This window comes from Heloderma suspectum, chromosome 3, assembly GCF_057233095.1.
Source record: "Heloderma suspectum isolate Gila_16-S chromosome 3, 16-S_ref, whole genome shotgun sequence".
In the NCBI taxonomy this organism is placed as follows: domain Eukaryota; kingdom Metazoa; phylum Chordata; class Lepidosauria; order Squamata; family Helodermatidae; genus Heloderma; species Heloderma suspectum.
In genome coordinates, this window is record NC_139460.1 from 321,074,325 (window position 1) to 321,099,584 (window position 25,260).

At 44.7% G+C, this 25,260-nt stretch overlaps 1 protein-coding gene across 2 annotated transcripts in view; it reads left to right on the top strand.

The window, feature by feature from the left end:
* The first annotated feature begins 390 nt into the window (after positions 1–390).
* LOC146351704 (cytochrome P450 2J4-like) overlaps positions 391–25,260 on the top strand; it is a 42,065-nt gene continuing 17,195 nt past the window's right edge. The window contains exons 1-2 of one of the 2 annotated variants that reach the window (XM_084847666.1): positions 391–550; positions 761–921. In XM_084847666.1, the coding sequence (XP_084703792.1) occupies positions 391–550; positions 761–921 (321 nt within the window). Of the gene's footprint in view, positions 551–760; positions 922–22,584; positions 22,756–25,260 lie in introns of those variants that run through there. The other variant, XM_084847665.1, reaches the window with a different exon arrangement.

The window sequence follows — 25,260 nt, forward strand, 5'->3', positions numbered from 1 at the left end:
GAGGAAGACCTGTGTCGGAATGCGTTTGGTCATTCTATATTATGTCATATTGTGGTTGTATTGATCATTTTAATCTGTGTTTTTCTAGTAAATAATTAAGAGTATAAAGATTCCAACAACAAAAAATTTTAAACGTTATATACCAACATTCGCTTACTGTGAGACCTACTGTGGATCCCCCTGTTGCGCTGTTGCAGAGGCAGCCGTGGGATCAGTAATGGTACTAGATGGAGACTGATTCGGCCTCAGCAATACAGTCCTTAGGTTCTGAAACAATGGGTGGCTCTTGGATGCACAGGCACCATCTCCAGTAGATGCTGACTTTGCTAGGTTGGCAACCTAACAATTTTAACAGGAATTATGTGAATAACAACATCTCATTGATTCTTGATGGCTTCAGGTATTGTAATGTCAAACGGTCACACCTGGAAGCAGCAGAGACGGTTTGGTCTAGTTGCTCTGCGGAAACTAGGACTGGGGAAGAAAGGCATGGAGCACCAAATAGAAGAGGAGGCCCAGCAGCTGGTGGAGACTTTTGCACGTGCAAAGGGTATGTAATACGAGGAGATGATACAGGCACATGTCCCAGTCTGCAGAAATCTTTGTACACTGGGGAGTGCAATTTCATTTATGTTAGGTGATTTCTAACACAAAAATAAATTGCCAAAGATCCCAGTTGTCTTCCATGCGCCACCATGAAATCCCACTCTGGGTATTAACAAGAGAGGTTAGATTGATATTAATATATCTTAATTTCCAGGGCAGCCATTTGACCCTTCCTCGCCCATCACCAATTCAGTCTCCAATGTGATCTGTGCTGTGACATTTGGACACCGATTTTCTCTTGAGGATGAAAAATTCCAGACATTGATGGAAGCTCTTTATGTTGTCTTCAAATTTGTGGGCACCTTCTTTCATATGGTGGGTAGCCTTTTTCTTTCTTACTGACTCAGACAGGTCTCTGTCTTAGATCTATCTCCTCTCTCAGCATTATGAAAACCTTTGTGACAGTGGTTATACTGTTGGACTTGGACAAGTGAGACCAGGGTCTTCAAATCCACCCTCACATTTGGGCCAGTTCCTATCTCACAACTCACCTATTTCTCACAATCATTGTAAAAATAAAAGGGGGTGAGGAGACTATGTATGTCACACTGAACCTTTTAGAGTTACATTTTTATCCCATCTTTTCTCCAATTATTCACCTGAATATAGAATCCTTAACGTTTAACATTGCCATTTATTTATGTACCATGTGTCTATCTTGATTTTATTTTCCTGAAGTATTCAAATAGGTTCAAAAATTATCAGGAACAAATCACTAGGATAAAGCATCAAAACAAATAAAATCACAATTAAAATGCCCAGAATAACAGAGAAAATTGTTCATAGCAGCTTGAGGATAAAACAGCCAACCATGTTCAGAGCAGAGCAGCACCTCACAGACAAATGCCTACTGAAACATCTTAATAGCCCACCAAAAATGCAGAAAGAAGATCAGCTCCAGGGTCCCCAACCTTTTAGGGCCAGTGGTAGGGATGGCGGAGAATTCCACCACGGACTCCAGTGAGGCCAGATTCTAAAGAATCCCTCGGAGTCCATGGCAGAATGGAGCAATCCCGCCGCCACCCCTGAAGTCCCTGCGGACAGGATCCTACCTGCCGCCGGCAGTCTGGATCTGGCAGCTGCTGGCCGCTACTCCGGTGTGCAGCCACGAATGGCGTCCTGCATAGGGGACGCCATTTGCGTCGCTGCTTTAGCCATGATAGGCTATGTAAATATTTACGTAGTCTATCACGGCTACAGCAGGGATGCAAATGGTGTAGTGGATGCCATTTGCGTCCCTGCTTTAGGGATGCAAATTAAATATTTAAATATTTACGTAGCCTATCACAGCTAAAGCAGCGACGCAAATGGCATCCCCTACGCAGGACGCCATTTGCGTCTGCAGCAGCCCGGCTGAGGATCAGCCCGGCCAGCGGCTCTGCAGACACGCTGCAGAGCGGAGCCGGCTAGGGAGGATTCTGGGGGGGAGGAACAGATCACACACACCCCGTCGAGGATTCCGGGGGAGGACCGGATCGCCTCCCCCCCCCCGCGGCAAGGTAAGTGGGGTTTTGTACACCCCTAGCCAGTGGGCACATTTTGAGAGTGTGCTGTGGCCATTCTCACAAAATGGCTGCCATGGTCAGTGTGCCCTTTCCCAAAACACCAATTTTCAAGGAAGGCAAACTAAGAAGACTACAAGAAAAGTAACTTGCTCAAGAACCCAAACACAAGGCAGAGGTGGGGTCTGAGTTCCAGAACAAAAAAACACTGAACTCACCATTCCCTGTTCCCATTTTACAGAAGGCAAACTAATGAGGCTCGGGGTCAAGTAAGTTGGCCAAGAAACTGAGTACAAGACAGAGGTGAATCTGAGCCCCAAATACTAAATTATGTATTTCCCCAGAGAAGCAACACAAAATACCCATTTCAGAGAAAGCGAACTGGTGTTGCTGAGAGAAACACATACAGGAAAAACACACACCTACGCCATCAATGAAAAGAAAAGAAAACCAGGCAAATCCTGCAAGGACCATAAAAACACACCACAACAAAACAGACAAACACACACAGTGTTAAAAAACAAAAAGCAGGCAACCCCCCCACAACCCCAACACACACACACAGCGCAGGCAAAACATCACCTTGCTCCCAACCACCCTTTTAGCCCAAGCGTACACCCAGCCGCTCCTTCTAGTCCCCTGGAAACAACCTCCCATCCCAACGTATTTTTTCTTGTTTTTCTGGGTGGCATGTGGGTATGCCTCAGAAGAAAGCACTGGGCCGTAGCCACTTGCCATTTTAATTTTCAAAGAAAGCCTGGGATCCACAGCTGTATCCCTCCAATAGTAGGGATGTCAGAGAATTCCACGACGGATCTCGGTGAGGCCGAATGCCAGTGCATTCGGCCCCCCAAAATCTGTTGCGGAACGAAGCCCCCCCCACGAAACACGCATGGGACAAAGTCTCCACTGCCCCCACCCCACGAAAGGCATGCAAAACGGAGCACTTACCTGCTCCCGTCCCTGCTGCTTTGCCAATCGCGGCCGTCCTGTGGCCGCCATTTGCTTCATCTTCATAGCCGTGATAGGCTACATAAATACTTCTGTAGCCTATCATGGCTAATGCAGGGACGCCATTTGCGTAATAAGTATTTACGTAGCCTATCACGGCAGGGGGGAAAAAAAACCCAGCGTATGCAAATGACAGCGGCTACTGCCATTTGCGTACGCTGGGGTTTTTCCCCATGCCATGATAGGCTACGTAAATATTTACGTAGCCTATCATGGCTCAATACAGGGACGCAAATGGTGGCGGCTACAACAGCCGCCATTTGCGTCCCTGCAGGGCTGCCCAGCGGCCAGATGTCCGGCTGCAGGCAGCCGGAGCTGGCTTGTGGCTCTGTGGCTTGGCCACCGAGTGGAGCCGGCCAGGCAGCCCCTGCTCAACCAGGTATTTAAGGCGGGGCTGCCAGAGGTTATGCGTCTGTGAACACCTTGGCATCATGCCAAGTGCAATGCTAAATGCACACTTTGCATCACACTTGGAGTTGTGCAGGAGGCTACACGTATCCTATGGTTTTTGCAGTGAAACAGCAACTGAGCATAAGAAAAAGACTTTTCGTGCTACCACACCCTTCTTGCTTGTGAGGAGATCCTTTCCAGCCCTGTCTAGGAACTCTAGCTTACCCGGCAAAGGCAAGTCCTCCGACAGAGACTACCTTGGCGTGAAATCTGCACTTTCTGACATTTCCACCCTGCTGCTTCCTGTGGCCTACTTTATCTTCAGCAACAGCCTCCAGCATACGCTGAAGTGTGTACCTAAGCATGTGCAAACTTAGGACATACTTGGGGATGTTTTGGGGATTTGGAGGAGAACAATGATGAAATTTGCATTCGATACTAGTGCTTGTACCATTAGTATCTTTTCAAAGTTTAGGGTTGTATCATGCCAATCCAAATTGTATTTTATTTTATTACCTTTTAATACTATTATTATTTTCAATGTTTTATTAAAATAATGGTTTACACTCTGAAGCAGTGAATATTATTGAAAGCTAAGGAAGCAGAGATAGTGACTCCTGTTTCAAAACAAACCAAGATTTCAGATTTTATTAGTACCATGTATTGAGCCTAACTGGGGCCGCGGTGGCTTAGTGGTTAAGACGCTGAACCACAGACCGGAAGGTCGGCAGAACAGCAGTTCGAGACCCGAGTGCTGCATGACGGAGTGAGCTCCCGTCTTCAGTCCCAGCTTCTGCCAGCCTAGCAGTTCGAAAGCAAGAAATTGCAAGTAGATAAATAGGTACCGCTTCGGCGGGAAAGGTAACAGCGTTCCGTGCACCTCGGTGTTCAGTCATGCCAGCCACATGACCACGGAAGCGTCTTCGGACAGCGCTGGCTCTTCGGCTTAGAAATGGAGATGAGCACCACACCCTAGAGTCGGACACGACTGGTTGGGGACACCTTTACCTTTTTTTTTATTGAGCCTAACTGGTCCCTAGATCCTATTGCTCTATTTGATGACAGTGTTGTAACTCCAGTTATGGCACACGATTTAAACCAATTGTCTGCACATGATTCAGAACAGGATGGAAGATGCTCCCCTGTGTTTAATGCCCAAACTCCTAATTCTGCTACTGATGTGGATTCTTCTTCAATGGAATTATTGGGAAAATTCTTCTTCAATGGAATTATTGGGCCATCACTGTTTTCTGACAAGTTAACTTGTCAGCAAATTATTTGCTGAAATCAAACAAATTAAACAGATGCTAGTAAAATGTTACTAGGGATGGATGGACATCCCTGTGCCCGGCTTTGTTGGGCACTTGCCAAGCCTCCACTGCCCCTGGCCTCAGCACTGCGTAAGCTTTGGCGGAGCCCAGGGAGTGCCCAATGAAGCTGCAGGGCTGCCTGTCCTCCTTAGCGTGCCGCCATTGTGCACTGCCAGGTAGGTAATGTTGCATAATTGGCAGCCGTAAAGGGCCCATTTATGCAACATTACAGGCATGAATGCTCCATACGTCATGTGGACGTATCTGCAGATCACTGTATGTTGCTTTCATGGGGGGCAGGGCAGCGTAGTGGATTATTTTCTGATTTCCCCCATCTTATACTTGGACGTAAAAGATTTTCAGTAGAAGATTGACCAGCGAGCAGTGATTGCCCTATTGAACTAGTTATCCAGCTGGCAACTAACTCAAATCAGAATAAAAGCACATATCTCTTTGAGATGGTCACTTCTGGTAATAGACGGCTTAAATGGTCTAAGTCCCTGAGCATAGAGATCATGGATTTGCTACATGGCCCTATTTTGTAAGAGCTAAGAAGCAGAATCTTGGCAGGTAATCTGGATCATGGAGGGTTATCAAAAAATCGTAGTCCTACTGAAACCCCATTTAGTGCACTCAGGCCATTCACAGACCCCCAGGATGAATAATGCAAGTTGGTACAATGGGGAATGTAGGACTATGAAAAAAGAATTATCTAGGCTAGGAATGTATGGATTCTGCAAAATCTGTTCCACCTGTGTTTCTCAGACTGTTAGGTGCCTTTTGTTCCATTGCCTGCTCATCAACAGAATCAGATTTTTTTGTTTCAGAATTTGCGCAAATTCGCCCATGTAAAAATGCACAGTTCCCCCCAAAATGCGGATTTTCACACTTTAGCCTATGGAGGAAATGCACATTTTTGGCCAGGTTTTTTATTTTGTATATTTTTCTATGATGAAATCTGTGCAAAATTCCCAGAAATTAGAAAACTGGTCCACAGGTCCACAGAATCCACCTGACAGGGGGAGAACCATTCTGCTGTGGAATCCGCAGGTCAGATTCATGAAAATCCAAACTAATTTGGTTCTGTTGCAGATTTCTCTAACATCTAGGCTCATTCGTGGTGCCAGGAGGACTAGATCAGAGGATCTAATTAAGATCCTGATCAAGAAACTATCATTATATAAGGCCTTGTTGAAAAGGAAGAAGGATGCATTTATTTATTCACGGTTGGCCGTGAGGCAAAAGGATGACATTAAATTTTGGAAGATGGTCCATTCAGGTTTACACACTTCCAAGCTTTATCTAGAAGCTCAAATCCCTGCCCTTAAATGGCAGCAGTATTTTAAGAGTATCTTCCAAGGCCCTGCACCTGCTGGGAGGATTTATTTGCTAAGGACCTTTCTGAGTGGATACCCATCTCTCCACAGGAGATTTGCTGTCTTCTTAAAGAAAAGACAATAGGTAAAGCACCTGAGAAAAATATACTCCCTCCTGAGATATTTAAATTTAATTCCTCCTGGTGGGTCCCAGGTTTGGCCAAGTTGCTTTCCTATGTTAACCAGACAGGAATTATTCCAGTTGGGTGCTGGTCCAGTATTATTCTAACACTATACAAAAAGGGTGAGAGATCTGACCCCCCAAATGATAGGCCTTCTGTATATAGTACCAAAAGTTTATGGAAGGTTTTTGTTGAATAAGGCCAAAGCATGGACAGAGGAAAATGACATGTTAGTTGAAGAACAAGCCAGATTTCGACATGGGAGAAGCACAATCGAAAAACTTTCTGACTGTTAGACCAATACAACAATGGAACCAATTACCTAGGAAGGTGGTGGGCTCTCCCACACTGGAGGCATTCAAGATGAGGCTGGACAGCCATCTGTCAGGGATGCTCTGACTTGGACTCCTGCATTGAGCAGGGGGTTGGACTTGATGGTCTTGTAGGCCCCTTCCAACCTTATGCACTTAATCCGGAAAAGTCTGAGCAGGTTGGGAGGAGATCTGTATGTGGCCTTTGTGGACTTTACCTGAGTATTTGATTCAATAGATGGAGATCATTTGGGAGGAAAATTGTCACACACTAATATAGATAAACGCTTGTTGTTTCTGATTTGGAAACTTTATTCTTATACTGATCTAAGAGTGCATATTGGTTTGTCAGGATTTCTCTCAGATAGGGTTAACACTAGAAGAGGAGTTAGGCAGGGCTGTTTATTGGCTCCCTTCCTGTTCAACTTCTATGTAAATAACCTAGCATCTGATTTAAGTTCTATGGATTGTCCCCTCGCCCCCAGCAATTGGAAATAGAAAGATCCAGATGTTGTTGTTGTTGTTGTTATTATTATTATTATTATTATTATTATTATTAAATTTATTAATCGCCCATCTGGCTGGTAACCCAGCCACTCTGGGCGATGTACAACATACAATAAAACAGTTTAAAACAATAAAATTCTACAGTAAAAACATTTTCTAAAATACCCTTGTTGTTGTTGTTGTTCAGTCGTTCAGTCGTGTCCGACTCTTCGTGACCCCATGGACCATAGCACGCCAGGCCTTCCTGTCCTGCGCACTCTCCCGGAGTGTGCTCAGGTTCATATTCATTGCATCGGTGATGCTATCTAGCCATCTCATCCTCTGCCGTCTCCTTCTCCTTTTGCCTTCAGTCTTTCCCAGCATCAGGGTCTTTTCCAGAGAGTTTTCTCTTCGCATTAGGTGGCCAAAATATTTGAGCTTCAGCTTCAGTATCTGTCCTTCCAAGGAGCACTCAGGGTTGATTTCCTTTAGGATGGACTGATTTGACCTCCTTGCAGTCCAGGGGACTCGTAAGAGTCTTCTCCAGCACCACAGTTCGAAAGCATCAATTCTTCGGCGCTCAGCCTTCCTTATAGTCCAGCTCTCACAGCCAGACATTACTACTGGGAAAACCATAGCTTTGATTAGACGGACCTTTGTTGGCAAGGTGATGTCTCTGCTTCTTACTATGCTGTCTAGGTTTGCCATAGCTTTCCTCCCAAGGAGAAAGTGTCTTTTAATTTCATGGCAACAGTCACCGTCTGCGGTGATCTTGGAGCCCAAGAAAGTAAAATCTGTCACTGCTTCCATTTCTTCCCCTTCTATATGCCAGGAAGTGATAGGGCCAGATGCCATGATCTTAGTTTTTTTAATGTTGAGTTTCAAACCAACTTTTGCACTCTCCTCTTTCACCCTCAACAAGAGGCTCTTTAGATCCTCTTCACTTTCTGCCATTAGGGTGGTATCGTCTGCATATCGGAGGTTGTTGATAATTCTCCCAGCAATCTTAATTCCGACCTCTGATTCATCCAACCCAGCATTTCTCATGATGTACTCTGCATATAAGTTAAATAAGCAGGGTGACAATATGCAGCCTTGTCGTACTCCTTTCCCAATTTTGAACCACTCGGTTGTTCCATGTCCGGTTCTTACTGTTGCTTCTTGACCCTCGTACAGGTTTCTCAGGAGACAGGTAAGGTGGTCTGGTACCCCCATCACTTTAAGAATTTGCCACAGTTTGTTGTGATCCACACAATCAAAGGCTTTAGCATAGTCAATGAAGCAGAAATAGACATTTTTCTGGAATTCTCTTGCTTTCTCCATGATGCAGCGAATGTTGGTGATTTGATCTCTAGTTCCTCTGCCTCTTCGAAACCCAGCTTGTACTTCCGGTAGTTCTCGGTTCGCATACTGCTGAAGCCTAGCTTGTAGGATTTTGAGCATCACCTTGCTGGCATGTGAAATGAGTGCAATTGTGCGGTAGTTTGAACACTCTTTGGCATTGCCCTTCTTTGGAACTGGAATGTAAACTGACCTTTTCCAGTCTTGCGGCCATTGCTGAGTGTTCCAAATTTGTTGGCATATTGAATGCAGCACTTTAACAGCATCAACTTTTAGGATTTTAAATAGCTCAGCTGGAATACTGTCATCTCCGCTAGCTTTGTTGTTAGTAATGCTTCCTAAGGCCCACTTGACTTCACTCTCGAGGATGTCCGGCTCAAGTTCAGTGACCGCACTATCATAGCTATCAAGGACATTACTATCATGGCTATCAAGGACATTAAGATTTTTCCTGTATAGTTCTTCTGTGTATTCTTTCCACCTCTTCTTAATCTCATCTGCTTCTGTGAGGTCCCTGCCTTCTTTGTCCTTTATCATGCCCGTCTTTGCACAAAACGTTCCCTTGAGATCTCCAATTTTCTTGAAGAGATCTCTAGTCCCTAATACCCTAACCCACCCCAAATGCCTGCCTGAACAACCACATTTTTAATGCACGACGGAAGCCCATTAAAGAGGGGGCATGGCAGAGTTCCCTAGGGAGGGAGTTCCACAGATTGGGGGCCACCACAGAAAAGGCCCTCTCCGTCGTCCCCACCAGTCTAGCTGTCCTGGCTGATGGGACAGGGAGAAGGCCACCCAAGGCTGATCTTGTTAAGTGGCCTGTCTGGTGCTGCTGGAGGCGCTCCTTAAGATAGGCTGGGCCGGAACCATATAGGGTTTTAAAGGTCAAAACCAACACCTTGAATTTGGCCCGGAAAACAAGCGGTAACCAGTGCAACTCCTTCAGCACTGGAGTGATGTGATCTCGCCGGCGGCTGCCTTTAATCAGGCGAGCCGCCGCGTTCTGTACCAGCTGCAGCTTCCAAACCATCTTCAAGGGTAACCTTGTATGCTAATGACATGGCACTTCTATCCACCACCCAACTAGATCTAACGAGGCCTCTAAAGAAGCTCAGCAAGGTTTGTAGCCTGGAGAATTTGGTTATAAATTACACCAAAACAAGGTAATGGTCTCTTCAAGGAGGAAGCACCTTCATAAATGGCACGTGGATGAGCACATGATTTAGCAATGTTCCAGCTTTAAATACTTGGGGTTACATTTCTCCTCTAGGGGCAGTTGGGTGGGATGATAGCTTTCATACCTAAGAAAATTGTTCCTATTTCTGCATTTTGGGCCTTTTTTATTTTATGTATTTTTCTACTACTAAATTTGTATAACATTCTGGAAGTAAAAAAACTGGTTTGCAGGTCTGCATAATCTGTGTGACTTGGGAAAAGCTGGTCCGCTGTGGAAGCCATTGGTCAGATTCATAGAAATCCAAACTCATTTGATTCTGTGGTGGATTTCTTTGACATCCTTACTTGAAAGTGGTGTCAAAACCTAGATTTAGATCCCTGCTATTGACCCACCGAAAAATTGTTGTAAACTGTCCTGAGACCCTCGCCAAAGGGCCCCCCCCATGTCATCAACATGTCTTAACCATAATACTTAATTGGAATTATAGGGATTGTTGGAATAGATATGTTGTTGTTCAAAATCTGATAAGAAAAAACGGGGGGACCCTCAATTGAAGTCTCAAACACGATCAAAAGGACCAAAAAGGTACAACAATGTCAGTTACAAGGCTGTTAGTGCTTGTGCAGGGCAAAGTATAAATATGAAATACACAAGATTTGTTTCAAGGTTTATATACAAAAATGATTCCTAGATTTACTTATATATCATGCTGTCTCAAGTTAATAATTTCTGACAAGGATAAAGGCAATCACATGTAGTAAAGTCAATACAATTAATGGTTCAACCAAAAATGTCTAAAGTACATTTGGGCAATTCGAAAGTGATGTTACTTGGAAAATACAATTATCCTTTCAACCAAAATGGTTTTAGGTGAATACAGTGTCACAAAATAATGATATTTAACATTACTTATACATCACCCTGTCTCAAAGTAATATCAGACAATGTTCAAGGCGGTCATTCATAATAAAGTCAACACAATAGTTTATTCAAGGATGACAACTCTGGAATGTGGTGTCGTTTCTACACTTCTTCAGAAAACTGTCTCTGTCACCCAATTGTTTGATGTACAGCCAAACTGTGTTCCTCTCTTACTCACGCTGAATGAAAGGCTGAAAATTATTTAGGGAAAATTAGACTGGAAAGCTTCAAATCATTTTAACTGAAGTTTGTTGGCTCCAACATGAAAACTTCTTTTGTTACCCTAGTATGTTCCCAGTCAAATATTACTCCTGAACTTCAGTGCGTAGGAGATTTGTAGTGGCTTGAGCACTTTTCAGCTGTCATACTTTTGCTAATTGTTGTTTTAATTATTGTCATGTTAATTGTTCTAATCATTAGTTGGTTGGTAATTTGTTTTTTAATTCTTGATGTAATTATTATTATTTAGGAGCATTATTACTTGGGCTCCATTTTAGGTGTTTCATTAATCCTTTAAAGGCTTCTGTTGCCTGGGAAGAACCAATATATCTTACTGGGTGTTGAATTGTTGTCCACTGCATCTGGACGGCACCAGGCTTGGCAAGGCTGATGCAGAAGATTCATTCAGCACAGTTAAAGGGAAGTAGAAGGAAGCATTGTATAAATATACCAGGAAAGTTGCTGTGAACCACCCAGAGAGCTTCGGCTATTGGGTGGATAGAAACGTAATAAATAAATACAATGCAATGCAATAAAATTACAAAATAAGAAAATCAGTCCAGGAAAGCATAAGGAAAGTTGTTTTCATAACTAAAAAAAGTGGAAATATGGAGCAAAGGTCATGATGGGAGTGGGTGAGGGAAACTTCAGGTTAAGATACCAGACATTGGTAACAGTTTGAAGTGGCATGACAGAGAAAGTTTCTAAATTAGACTGAAGGAACAAAATTGAAATGGTGTTGTTTTACAGGCAGTAAAGCTAGATAACAATATACAGTGTTTTACAGTAGGCTGTGAACAACTGAAGGAGTTAAAGTTACTTATTGTATTTATTTATTTACAACATTTATATACCGCTCCACATCTAAACAGGTTCTAGATCAGTGGACAATAAAAGATAAAAAGGATAAAGCACTATATTAAAAATCTGTTATTTTTAAAAACAGAATACCAGAAAAAAACCATGGCAGGTCAGTCAAGGAAAGCTTCCTGAAATAAAGATGTTTTCAGGAGGCACTGAAAACAACACAATGTTGGCGTCTGCCTGACCTCCAGAGGCATGGAGTTCCACAGAAAGGAGGCCACCATGCTGAAGGCTCTTCTCTGGGTGGACTCCAATTAGGCCATAGGTCCATGTGGGACCACCAGGAGCACGACCTTGGATGACCTCAATGACCAGGCAAGTGGATAAAGGGGAAGGCACTCTCTTCGGTATCCTGGTCCCAAGTTGTTTAGGACTTTGTACACTAGTACCAAAACCTGAAACCTGATTAGTTTATTACCCAAACAATAATCATATCCTAGAATGGAAAATTCATCCCTTAACTCAACAGCAAAAAAACAAAAAACCCTCTACACTTTCTTCTAATTAAAAGATCAATAATATATAAAGCTGCACAAACTACCATAAATTCCACCCATCCAGATTGGTTCATCAGTTTATAAAGATGAATTTGCTTTAGCTCAAAACCTGACGTGCCAACGCAGCCACAATTCAGAATCTTTGAGATGATATTCTGTATATTCCCTTTATCTTGCATTTAGCAAGGTGACCTGTGTGGCCTAATATCATAAACTGCAAATCCCTAAACACAAAGGAGCAGCTGCATTCCCTCAACATTTTACTGCCCCAGGATTCCCCAAGCAATCTCAAAGGAGGCATGACTCAAAAGGGTCGATCAACTCTTAATAGCAGGTTCTCACATGAATCACACTTATACCATACCTTCCATGGGTACCTGAAACAGCTGCTGTGAAAACAAAATTGGCTGCAAGGAAGGATGGGTATCTCTGCCATCTGCTTGCAATATGATGGAATGTATGGTGCAATACAGCCTAATGGTACAGTCACTGCACCATCCATCTAATCTACCTATCTCTCTTCCAGCAGATCCTTTGGCACCTAGAGTTCTTAGCAGTCAAATGCAGCTCACAAGCTCTTCCCAACAAAGAAAAGGGAAACTTGCAGAAAGCTGGAGCAGACAAGAGACAAACAACACAAACACCTTTCCATTTTCTCCCCCTACTAATAACCAGCAGTACTTGCTGAAATGTTATGCTTAGGGCTTAAGGAGAGTGGTTCACTCCTGAGCAGGCCGTAAGACCCTTTAACTGTCTCTAAGCCCCAATGTTGTAACACACTAAGGTTTTAATGGTGGTGAAGTCTCTGGTTATGATTTTGCACACCCTGTCTGCCTGTCATTGAGGGGCTGGATACTCAGAAGTGCCTCTGGAACTTAGGCAGGGGCAAGACAGGCAGGATGGGGGAAAGGGAGTGAGAGGGGACTGCTTGGAAGAGGGAATACCCAAGGAGAAGGAAGGGAAGATGAGAAGGCAAAAGGCTGGCACCTGAGATAGAAAGGAAAACTGGGAGGGGATATGGACATAGAGGGGATATGAACATGGCCAGAAGCTGCAAAACGTCCTGTTCATGTTTTAATGTTTCTGGGAATTAGGCACAACCAACTTTCTTTGGATTTGGGCCTTTAAGTGTTTCTGTCCAGTTTTCATATTTACGTTTGTAGTATTTACTTCAGGAATAAACTAAACAGCCAGCCCAACTCACCACCTGATTCACAGGTGGTTAATTGAAGCAGCTGTTTCAGAGGAGTGGAAGTTGGGGACGAACTGGTTCATTTTGTCTGGGTTGCAGGCATGGATTTAAGCAGTCCATATGTTCCCCACGCCACGCTGCCATGATGCACCTTTTCTTGGTGCCTCTTAAAAATCTGTCGGATGGGAGGATTATTTTCAAAACTTGCATTGGCCTTTTCATCACTGGCACCATCATCAGTTACAATGGTGCTAGGAAACACATCTGTAAGCACCACGGCAGTACCTCTCTCAGTGCTACTGCATCAGAAAAGACTCCCATCTCTCACTGTTTAACCCATCCTGCCTGCTACTGATGTAAGAAATAAGAAGGCACAGGTAAACTCAAAGGAGGTTTCCTCTAGAAATAAAGTGAGGCTCAGATGTTACATAAGGCAGTACAGGAGCAGGCCACCATGGGTAGGGATGTATGGATTGTGTAAGATCTGTGTTTTGCAGATTGTCAGGCGCCTTTCATTCCGTCATCCGCCCATCGCCAGAATCGGGGGATGGGGGGGTTGTTTCCCAATTTGCGCAAATGTGCATAAATGCGCAATTTTGCATGTGTGAAAATGCGCAAATTCTCCCCAAATGTACATTTTCACGCTTTGTCCTATGGAGGAAATGCGCATTTTGGCCATTTTTTAAAAAAATGTGTATTTTCTACAATGAAATTTGCGCAAAATTCGGGAAAGTTAGAAAGCTGGTCTACAAGTCCACGGAATCTGCCAGACAAGGGAAAAACCAGTCAGCTGAGGAATCCACGGGTTGGATTCATGAAAATACGAACTCATTTGGTTTCTTTGCAGATTTCTCTGACATCCCTAACTGTGGGGCACCTTTGCTGGCTCTAGGTGCTCCATCTTTCCATCTGGATCTGCACCTTAAAGACAAAGGAAAAGTGTGAGTGAATGGACAGTAAGTTCTAAGCAAACAAAATTGGTGACATTTCACAACACCGTTATGGATCATGGTGAAACAGGACCTTTTTGGGCCTGATGGACTCCTGCTGTGCCTCCAACTCGTTCTGTGCGAAATCCGGGAACTCGACTTGAGTGCAACAGCATGAGAAAAACAGCACCCTCCCAACCAAGTTCCTCAGCAACTGGTGTACATAGGGATACTGCCTCTGATACTGGAGGCAGCATATAGACATCAAGTCTAGTAGCCACTGATAGCCTATCCTCCAGGAATTTGTCCAACCCCTTTTTAAAGCCATCCAAAGTGGTGGCCATTACTACAACTTGTGGAAGTGAATTTCGTAGTTTACTGTGTGCTGTGTGAAGAAGTCCTTCCTTTTATCTGTCCTGAATCTCCCACCAATCAGCTTCATAAGATGACCCCTTTGGGTTCTAGTACTGTGAGAGAGGGAGAAAAATGTCTCCCTATCCACTTTCTCTACATCATGCATAATTTTGTAGACCTCTATCAGGTCTCCCCTTACCTTCCTTTTTTCCAAGCTAAACAATCCCAGCTATTGTAACCTCCCCTCATAGGGGAGATGCTCCAGCCCCTTGATCATTTCAGTTGCCCTTTTCTGCACTTTTTCCAGCTCTAAAATATCGGTTTTTTAGGTGTGGTGACTAGAACCGTATACACAGCATTCTAAGTGTGGTAGATTTGTATAATGGGAGCATGATCTTGGCAGTTTTTTCAATTCCTTTCCTAATTATGCCTAACAGAGAATTTACCATTTTCACAGCAGCCACACACGGCAGCTAATTTCAAAAAGCAAGGTGTATATCTGTTTTTTGGCCGAGCGGCAGTTTATAATGAAGGATACATATTGCAAATGGAGGCTGCAATTCTATTCTGACTTACTAGATAGTAAGTCCCATTAAACAAAATACAACTTTGAGTGAGAAAAGATGGGGTGGGAGTTGGCTACTGGCCTGTCAGTAGGACTTACTTCTGAGTAACCTGCATAGGATGATATCATGATAGTAGCTTCAGTTCCAGACTCCCGTTCCTTTCCCCTCCCCTCTCCACCATTCAGCTTTCTGTCTGTCAGGCATAAAGTCAACAGGTGCCATTTGCCACCTCTCTTTCTATGTAAACATATTCTGCTTTTTTTTTTTCTCACAAAAGATTTTTGATTAAGCCACTACAACATAAACACTGTTGCATAAAGTGATGTAGTTCAAAACCAGGCAGATATTCAGCAGGCAGAGTTTCATTCCTCCCAGTCATTCCACCAGAAGCATAGATAAATTGAAATGGGGCCAGGCTAAAAGAGTCAAGATGCTCCTTCCTGTGTTACACAGTCTCCCATGCTACTATCAGGTGCTCAGGATCCTTGCAAGTATTAGCTCTGGCACCCTTACAAATATTAGCAATGATACAACAACATTTGCAGTATGTCCAGCTTATGGAATGGTTCTGAAAACACCCAGGAGTCATCAGCTGGGGAAATGTATGGAACTCAATAAATATGTTCCTCTATGTTTAGGAAGGCTTTGGAGTAAGCCTGGATTGCAGTATACCTTTTTCTTTTCCTCCCTATCCTCTCTTCATCAATTATCTGTCTGTTAGGCAGAATGGCTCCGTCAGTCCTAAACATTACATCTCTCTTCTCTCAGCTGACAGTTTCCTGTTATGTCTCTCCCACTGCCAGAAAACTGACAGAAAAATTGCACTGGACATGCTCGACATGTGGTAAGGAGAACCCACTGAGTTGAATGGACTGGGCAATCAACACCTAATAAAGCACTGAACATTTATCTTATTTACCAGCTACTCACAAAAACCAATTTATCCTACCATTCCCAGCTTTCCAAATTTTCTTTCCTAACCCTTACACTGAGGCAAAAATAAATTATCATAGGAGAACTCCTATGCCAGCATAATTATCATTATTATTACTTTTTATTGCCAAAGAAAGAATCCAGCAAGTCACCAGATATAGCTTGCTGCCTTTCTTTCTACGTACACATGTTATGATTTCATCTCCTCCCTCCCACTGGGAAATTCCCACTGGACATGCTCATCTTAAACTAATAATTATGTAATTATGAACATGCAACTGGAAGCAGGAGTCAAAAACGAATGTGCCAAGTAACCATATATTAAAATAATTTTAAAAATTAAAATAACTATTCTATTAAAAAAAAATTATCACACCTTTTTCTTGAAGGAAAATCCTCAAGGCAGCTTATATGATTCTCGTCTCCCTGTTTATCTTCACAACAATCTTGTGTTCTAGGAGAGGCTGAGAGAAAGTGACTGGCACAAAGCCACACAGAAAGGGCGCAATCCTATGCAGGTTTAGACGGAAAAAAGGCCTACAAGTCCCAGCCAGCATGGCTGGCTGGGGAATGCTTGGAATTGTAGGCCTGTTTTCTGTCTAAACCTGCACAGGATTGCACCCTAAGTTTCATAGCTGACTAGGGATTTGCATCGTGGTTTCACTGTTCCAAGTCCAACACTCCACCCATTAAACCACACTGCTTGCCTCTTTTAAGATGGACTAGATGTCCTTTTCCAACCGATTATGAAACAATCTGTGTACAGAAGACGGCTTCAGTTCTTTCCAGTCTTTCATTTGTCCTATTTCTGCATAAGTCACCCTCCCTCTTCAATCTCTTCTCCCTTTTCAATCACTTCTTCCCAAGTGGTGAACTTCCAATTATGGCATTCTAGGCAGATGTTCACAGGGGCACATTGGAGGGGGCAGCAACTGAGCCATGCTGCACCTGGTACATGTCAGGTGTGCCTTCCTTGCGCCCCAGCAGCACCCCCTTTCTGAAAGCAGAATGTCAGCACGAGACCCTGATCCTTCCACATCCTTTTTCTACCACACAGAAAGGACTCTCACACCGCATTTCTGCCTTCACAAGGTAGCACAAGAGCCCCAATCCTCACATTCCCTTTCCCCACCACATGGAAAGGAAGAGCAGGACTCAGGGCCCCATGCTATGTTACTGCGTTCGGAAAGGTAGTGTGAGGCCCTGATTCTTCTCCTTATTGATTTAAGTATCTAACTGATATATTAAACACCTCTTAAAATAGATTACTCTAAGTATTGTATAATATAATTTAAAGCACGCTAATAACTGAAGAACATGCAATAAAATCCCAATAAAACAATTAACACAACGAGTAGACATTCTTACACATCATAAAATATAATATGGATGCAAAAACTAAAGCAACCCTAAGAAACAAGAGTTAAAAACACACTGCAGGGACTAAAAGAGTAGGGCCCCATCTATGTGTTTTATAATGTTTTATATATTTTATATTGTTTTATTGTTTGCTCTTTGGTTTTAATTTTTGTGAACCACCCAGAGAGCTTCAGCTCTGGGTATAGAAATGAAATAAATAAATAAATGGCGCCGCTTTGTCTCCTCCACCCCGTCACAACTGCGCAGCAATACGGCTTCGAATCAGCATGCCCTGTGATACACCTGCGAGGTACTGCATGTTTCCCTAACAGACTCACCGTGGCCTTTTTTTTTTTTTGCCATTTTACTGAAATGTGCAGCTGTGCAATCCCGTATGGGGGTGCAACACTTCAGTGGCTGTTTTGTATTTGAGGGGGTCTGCTGTGTCTTTCTGTCCCTTTTTAGGTAAAAAGTGGGTGTGTTGTGCTCCTTCATTTCTGCACGATCAGTTTGACAATTCCCCAGCCTGAGACTCTCGTGATGGTTCGCACGCACAAGTGTGAGTGCTACGTGCCTAGCCATCACTCCAAAACGGTGGCTGGAGCGATGTTGTTCCTCCCCCAAGACCCCGCCCCAGCCCTTCCACAACCGTTGCAAAGATACGAAGCTGCAAAACTGTGTGAAAGTGTGATTAAATAGATGAAAACGCCCCTCTGTGCCTCTTTAACTACGCAGCTGCGAAGGGATGGGGTGTCAGGAGTGTTTCTGAGCGCAGGGAGTGGGATAGTAGTTCAGATTCTGAAGAAGAACCGCCAGACACGGGGGAGGTATTTTCCCAGGCCAGTCCAGACATGGCTAGGCAGGCTCCTCAGGTTTCAAAGGTCCAGCTGGAGGAGGAGGGTCCCTCTTCACCCCCGCCCCCCGTGCGAGATAGCGAACAGGGAGAGGCGGGGTTTGGGGGTCTGAATTAATAGATGCCAGGCGCAGACGCAGAGCAAAGAGGGAGAAGCCTGGGGTGGAACTTAGATGGTCTACCGGATTGGCCTTGTGTGAACAGCTGTGTCTAGAAACCTCACGAGAGAGACAGAGACCTCCCCCCCCCCTTAGGTTAGACTAGTGAGACCGCCTTCCTTTCAAATGGCGGGCAACTTTCTTAGCTACATTTGAACCCCCTGGAGGCATTTCCTTGTAGGCTGAGAGTCTCTGAGAATTTGCATCTGTTTGACCCTTTGACGTATGGATTAAAAGCTGCAGACTGAAGCCTCATGTCTGTCTTTGATTTGGCGTTTGAGTAGGGATGTCAGAGAATTTTGCCACGAATCTCGGGGAGGCCGAATGCCAGCGCATTTGGCCCCACGAAATCGGTGGCGAAATGGTCTGCCCCCCCGCCCCCCCGGATGGGACTTACCTTGGGCGAATCTCCCTGGCGGCGGCGGTTCGGCGGCAGTGGCTGCGGCGGCTGGTCTTCTGACTGGCTGCTGCCCCTGCCATTTCCAGTAAAAAAAAACAAAAATGTGATAGGCTACGTAAAGATTTATGTAGCCTATCACGGCTAGATTTTTAAAAAATACCGTGATAGGCTACGTAAATGTTTACGTAGCCTATCACAGCTGAGTAAAAGACAACAACCCCCCCATGCGTACGCAAATGGTGGCGCCCATGGGTGCCGCCATTTGCGTTCCTTATTTTGGCACGTTTAGTCTACGTAAACATTTACGTAGACTACGGCGAAAATAAGGGGAACGCAAATAGCATAGACGCTACGCTATTTGCGTTCCCCTTATTTTCGCCGTAGTCTACGTAAATGTTTACGTAGACTAAACGTGCCAAAATAAGGAACGCAAATGGCGGCGCCCATGGGCGCCACCATTTGCGTACGCGCGGTTTTTTTTTTTACTCAGCTGTGATAGGCTACGTAAACATTTACGTAGCCTATCACGGCTGACTGCAGGGACGCAAACGGCGGCGGCTATGGCCGCCGCCATTTGCGTTCCCGGCCAGCCAGGATTCGCTGTGGGAGGGACGGGGCGCCTCCCCCCCGGCCAGAATTTCAGGGGGAGGGACGGAGCGCCTCCCCCCCACCGCGAATTAAATTTCGGTACAGGTAAGTGACTTTTGTACATCCCTATGTTTGAGGTTCAGTGGGGGCAAAAGGAATCCTGACATGGGGGGAGTAAAGGGGCATCACAGAGTGACACAGGCACTATGTATGCCCACAACACACCCACTGCAAAATGTGAAGTCAGTTTGGGGAAGGAACAGATGGCCTGCAACTGTGGGGAAACCCACATCAAAACCAAGAAATCTCAGTAAAACGACTCCTTGGAACTCTGCATTTTCCAGGCGAAAACCACGGATGGCTGCAAAGTCACGGCTGTGTGATCTTATCACGAGGGACCTCGACTCGCACCCACCCCGGAGTAAAACCCTGGTGTAGGTGGGTCTTAAGCACTAAACATACAGAAATACTTAAGAAGCCTAAGAGAACAGAAATGTTTGTCAGGTTGTTCAAAGACATGCCATGCTACAGAGGCCACATGAGCCTCTAATGACTGTGATGGATCCAGGAGCATCCTGAAGCTGCACATTAAGTTTTTCAGGGCAAGAGCAACCCCCTCCAGGTTGAGTCCTCTTCATTCAGTCTGAGGAACCACTCACTAGCAGGGCCTCCATCTTGTCTAAACTGAGCTTCAGTTTATTAGCCCCCATCCAGTCCATTACTGTGGCCAGGCACCAGTCCAGTACTCCACAATGCACTCCAGACTCCCAAATCACTTCACTCATCAGTTTCATATCGATGTCCAACAGCATGGGGAATAAGATGGAACCTTGCAGGAGCTGGAGTGAAGATGCCATAGAGTCGAGCAGAAATCTCCCGGCACCACTTTCTGAAAATGTCCATTCAGGTAGTCCCTCCCGCCCACACCGAACTCCAGACAGCCGGGTTTGTAGTGCTGCTGGGGAGAAGCTGGCTTGATTCTGTTTTATGCAACACCTTCTGCTTTGCTGCTTTAAGGAGCTGGGGCTCCATGGCACATATCCAAATCTCGCATTCACAGAACTCTGAGAAAGGCAAGAGATCAAAAGTATGTTTTTATTCTATAGTCATAGATGGGGGTGGTGGCTATGTGGGGTGGCTGTGGGAGAGTCATAAAGAGCGCCTGCAGTTTAGACTTTACCACTACACCTCTGCTGGCAGCCACTGTAAAAAGATAACGTGGCTGATGGTATTCAAAGCTGCGGTCAAGAAGAATGAACAGGGTTGCGCTCCCTCTGTCTCCCCCCAGAGTGATGTCACCCCACAGAGCACCACTTCCATCTGCCTCTTCCCTCAACAGGCTCCAGCCACATTCACTTGTTCAGCAAGTTGAAATAGAAGGAGATTGAGATGGGGAGCAGAGCCATTCCACCAACCCTCCCGAAAGACCACTTGGGTTTTTCCCCTCTTCCCTCTCCATCCCTTTTGCCTGTTGTCTCATGCCTTTTTAGACTGAAAGCCTGTGGACAGGGACTGTCTTGTTTTTATCTGATGGTACGTAAGCCACTCCAGAAGCCTCGCGGGCTGAGGAGAAGATTAAAAATGCTTTAAATAAATGACTAAGAAATCTGTTTTGGTAGTATAACCAGGCCTGGACCCCAACTGAAATGGACCCAAGTCTCATCTAAGAGAGCCTGGACCTGGTCAGCCACCATTACATTAGGTTTGTTTGTTTTTAACCCCCAAGTGAAAGAAATACATGATATGCCTGTTGGAAAACTGGAGTTTAAAAATGTGCTGATTTTCAGTACTTTTAAACTTGCTGTACCTGTTTTGATCAGATTGGTTTGAAATTTGGCACATTCATAAACCTCGTGAAGTAGATAATGGATGCCATGTTTCAAGTTATTAGTCCAACAGGTGTAATTTTTATAAGCAATAGAAATGTGAGGCATATAGTGGCAGAACCTGTGTGGGGGTGGGGTGGGGAGGGGGTTTGAAACTCACCTTAATCAAAGGGACACTAATATTCTGTAGCTTGGATGATAGTTTCTTAGAACTGTATGATACAAACATGTAAAATACTCTGTACAGTTTATTATTATTATTATTATTATTAAATTTATTAATCGCCCATCTGGCTGGTCACCCAGCCACTCTGGGCGATGTACAGCATACAATAAAGCAGTTTAAAACAATAAAATTCTAAAAATATTTTCTAAAATACCCTAACCCACCCCAATTGCCTGCCTGAACAACCATGTTTTTAATGCACGGTGGAAGCCCATTAAAGAGGGGGCATGGCAGAGTTCCCTAGGGAGGGAGTTCCACAGAGTGGGGCCATGGGGGCCACCACAGAAAAGGCCCTCTCCCTCGTCCCCACCAGTCTAGCTGTCCTGGCTGATGGGAGAGAGAGAAGGCCATCCGAGGCTGATCTTGTTAAGCGGCCTGTCTGGTGCTGCTGGAGGCGCTCCTTAAGATAGGCTGGAGTGGCTGGACTGGAACCATATAGGGTTTTAAAGGTCAAAACCAACACCTTGAATTTGGCGTGGAAAACAACTGGTAACCAGTGCAACTCCTTCAGCACTGGAGTGATGTGATCTCGCCAGTGGCTGCTTTTAATCAGGCGAGCCGCCACGTTTGATGAGTTTACATCAACGTCTGAGGGTGTGGGAAGGCAAAGCAGAAAAGGACCAGGTTTCACACACCCTAATGGAAGACAGGCGTTATGAACATGTGCTAAGTACACTTCTCAGAATATATATGCACAAAATTGGCCCTTTGCCAGCCCAAGGTTGTCATTCTAGCTTCTCTTCCCCTCAGTTATTTGACTAACACATAACAGAATTAACCAAGCCTGATATAGGCAGATGTAGGCTGACGGTGCAGTAAAAGTAAATTGTTAGCATTAGTATTATTAGTATTAATAGTAATATATGCCTCAAAGGTCTCATTGCAAGACTAATAGTATATGGTGTCAGGAGACTTGTCTATTTGCTCTTAAGAAGCAAGCTCTATAAAAGGGTGTTACTATAAGCTGGATATGCCTGTGAGGAAAGCGAACACCATCAGAGGAGGAGCACCGAACACATCCAGACGTGCTAGTCAGATACAAAGACAGGGAAAGGAAAGCCAAAGGAATGGTGGGAATAGAGCTGCTTTTGATTGCTGTGCTAGTGGCCCTTCTGATTCTGCACTTCCTGAGACAGCTGTGGTCCCGCACAAACTACCCTCCTGCTCCACTTCCACTTCCTGTCATTGGAGGCATGTGGCGGGCTGGAATCAAGCTTTATGAGGATACGCTCATTAAGGTATGTCTTTCTAAATAACCAATAACTCATTGAGCTGAGTAAGGCTGTAGTCCTATGGCCACTTACCTGAAGGTCAGCCCCATTGAGTTAAATTGCATTTACTCCTGAGTTGACATGTATAGGATCATAGAATCATAGAATAGTAGGGTTGGAGGGGGCCTACAAGGCCATCGAGCCCAACCCCCTGCTCAATGCAGGAATCCAAGTCAGAGCATCCCTGACAAGTGGCTGTCCAGCCTCGTCTTGAACGCCTCCAGGGTGGGAGAGCCCACCGCCTCCCTAGGGAACTGGTTCCCTTGTCGTATTGCTCTACCAGTCAGGAAGTTTTTCCTGATGTTCAGCCGGAATCTGGCTTCCTGTAACTTGAGCCCATTATTCCATGTCCTGCACCCCGGGATGATCGAGAAGAGATGCTGGCCTTCCTCTCTATGACAGCCTTTCAAGTACTTGAAGAGCGCTATCATATCTCCCCTCAGTCTTCTCTTCTCAAGGCTAAACATGCCCAGTTCTTTCAGTATCTCTTCATAGGGCTTTGTTTCCAGTCCCCTGATCATCTTTGTTGCCCTCCTCTGAACCCTCTCCAGCTTGTCTGCATCCTTCTTAAAGTGTGGTGCCCAGAACTGGACACAGTACTCCAGATGAGGCCTAACCAGTGCTGAGTAGAGGGGAACTAGTTCTTCCCGGGATTTGGAAGCTTTGTTGTTCAGTTGTTAAGTCGTGTCCGACTCTTCGTGACCCCATGGACCATAGCACGCCAGGCCTTCCTGTCCTCCGCTCTCTCCCAGAGCATGCTCATGCTTCTATTAATGCAGCCCAAAATAGCATTTGCCTTTTTTGCAGCCACATCACATTGTTGGCTCCTATTCAACTTCTGATCGACAACAATTCCAATATCCTTCTCGCTTGTAGTGTTGTTGAGCCATGTATCCACCATCTACTTCTGCCTTGGAGTAGTAGCACCATCTTTCTCTGTCTTGAGTAAGGATGGATGAATCTATCAAATTCAGTTGCACTCAGTTCTTACCTTTCCTACATTAGGTTCATTCCATCCTCTTTTCACAACAGTGTGTGAAATTGTATTTTTAAAGCCTGCACAAAAATGTGTATGCATTTGCATTTACAAACATACAATCTATATGCATGCATTTTTGGACACACATTTCCAAAGATACATTTTTGTGTGCATTTTAAGAAATGTATGCATATTTTGCAAGTGGTTTGACATGCGAGCGGTGCAGGAAGGTGCAGCCTCACTAGAGTCCTTTTCTCCATGCAGAGAAAAAAAAAACAACTAAGTAAGTGGGCAGTGATGGGTGGATGATTGATGTCATGGAAGGAGCCTCAGGGTGGGGCCCCTCCTTCTTGACATCATCTGGCCCTTCAGCTCAGTCTGAGGGAGGTAATCTGGACCCCGGGCCAAAAGTGGGGCAGTTTTGTGCACACTTTCCCCCGTTGTTCTCATTTTTATGCTCATTTCCCTTCTATTATATGCATTATAATAAATACAGGTTTATTTGTGACCTGTATCACAACGTTGGGGAGAGTGCAAATATTTCCACATCACTGCATTCTGGCTCATACATAGTCAGGGGGAGGGGAATATTTGGAAAGATTGCGTTAAAATGTGAACCAAATTTATTTCTCACCTGTCCCTAGCCTTGAGAATGTGACTCAAAAAGTGAATGGCCAATAGAGCAATCCTCAGGGTTCAAGTTGGGTTTCTTTAGGAACAGCCGCACAGCTGCCGGTCCCTTTCAAAATAAGGCATGAACCACTTCTTGGACCTAGCCAGTTATTCCACTCCTGCTCAATGAAGCAGGAAGTGCAACTTGCAAATAATCTTCTTCTTGGTTACATTTTCCCCTTATTCCTCTGGCATTGCCTCATTCCAGAGAGACTGTGGGAAAACGTGGCAGCCACCTGTCCGCAGATTTCAGTAGCCCCACACATCTTTCAGCAGCTGGAAAGCAAGGGGGGCAAGAATCTTTCAGCTTCTCCGAAAGCAGCTCACTTCTCTCCTGTCACCATTTTTCTATTCCCCCTTTGATAAGCCCCGACCTCCAAACGTCACGTCACGGAAAAAGGTTCTGGTGAAAGCATCACCCCAGCTCTAAAGCAAAGTCCTTGGAAGTATTTCAAGATGAGGGGGAGATGTCCGTTGTGCACTTTGTGATACATTAGATACATGCTTTTTTTTATTTATTGGATTTTCCCTGCACTTCCTCCAACGAACCTACATGGGTGCGCCCCCTCCCTCCCCATGTTGTCCACACACCTACCCTGCACGGTATGTTAGGGTGAGAGATATTGACTGGCTCAAGGCCACCAGTGAGCTTCAGGGTGCAGTGGGGTTTTGCTTTTAGCTGCCTGCCCTTTTTTGGAAGCTCTGGTCAGCTATGGGTTGATCTAAATTTGACATGTAGGGTAGGATTAAAATATTGGAAACGGTGCACAAAGGGAGAGGATCGGAAACGTTTACAAAGAACTGGAACGGGAAAGAAAAAA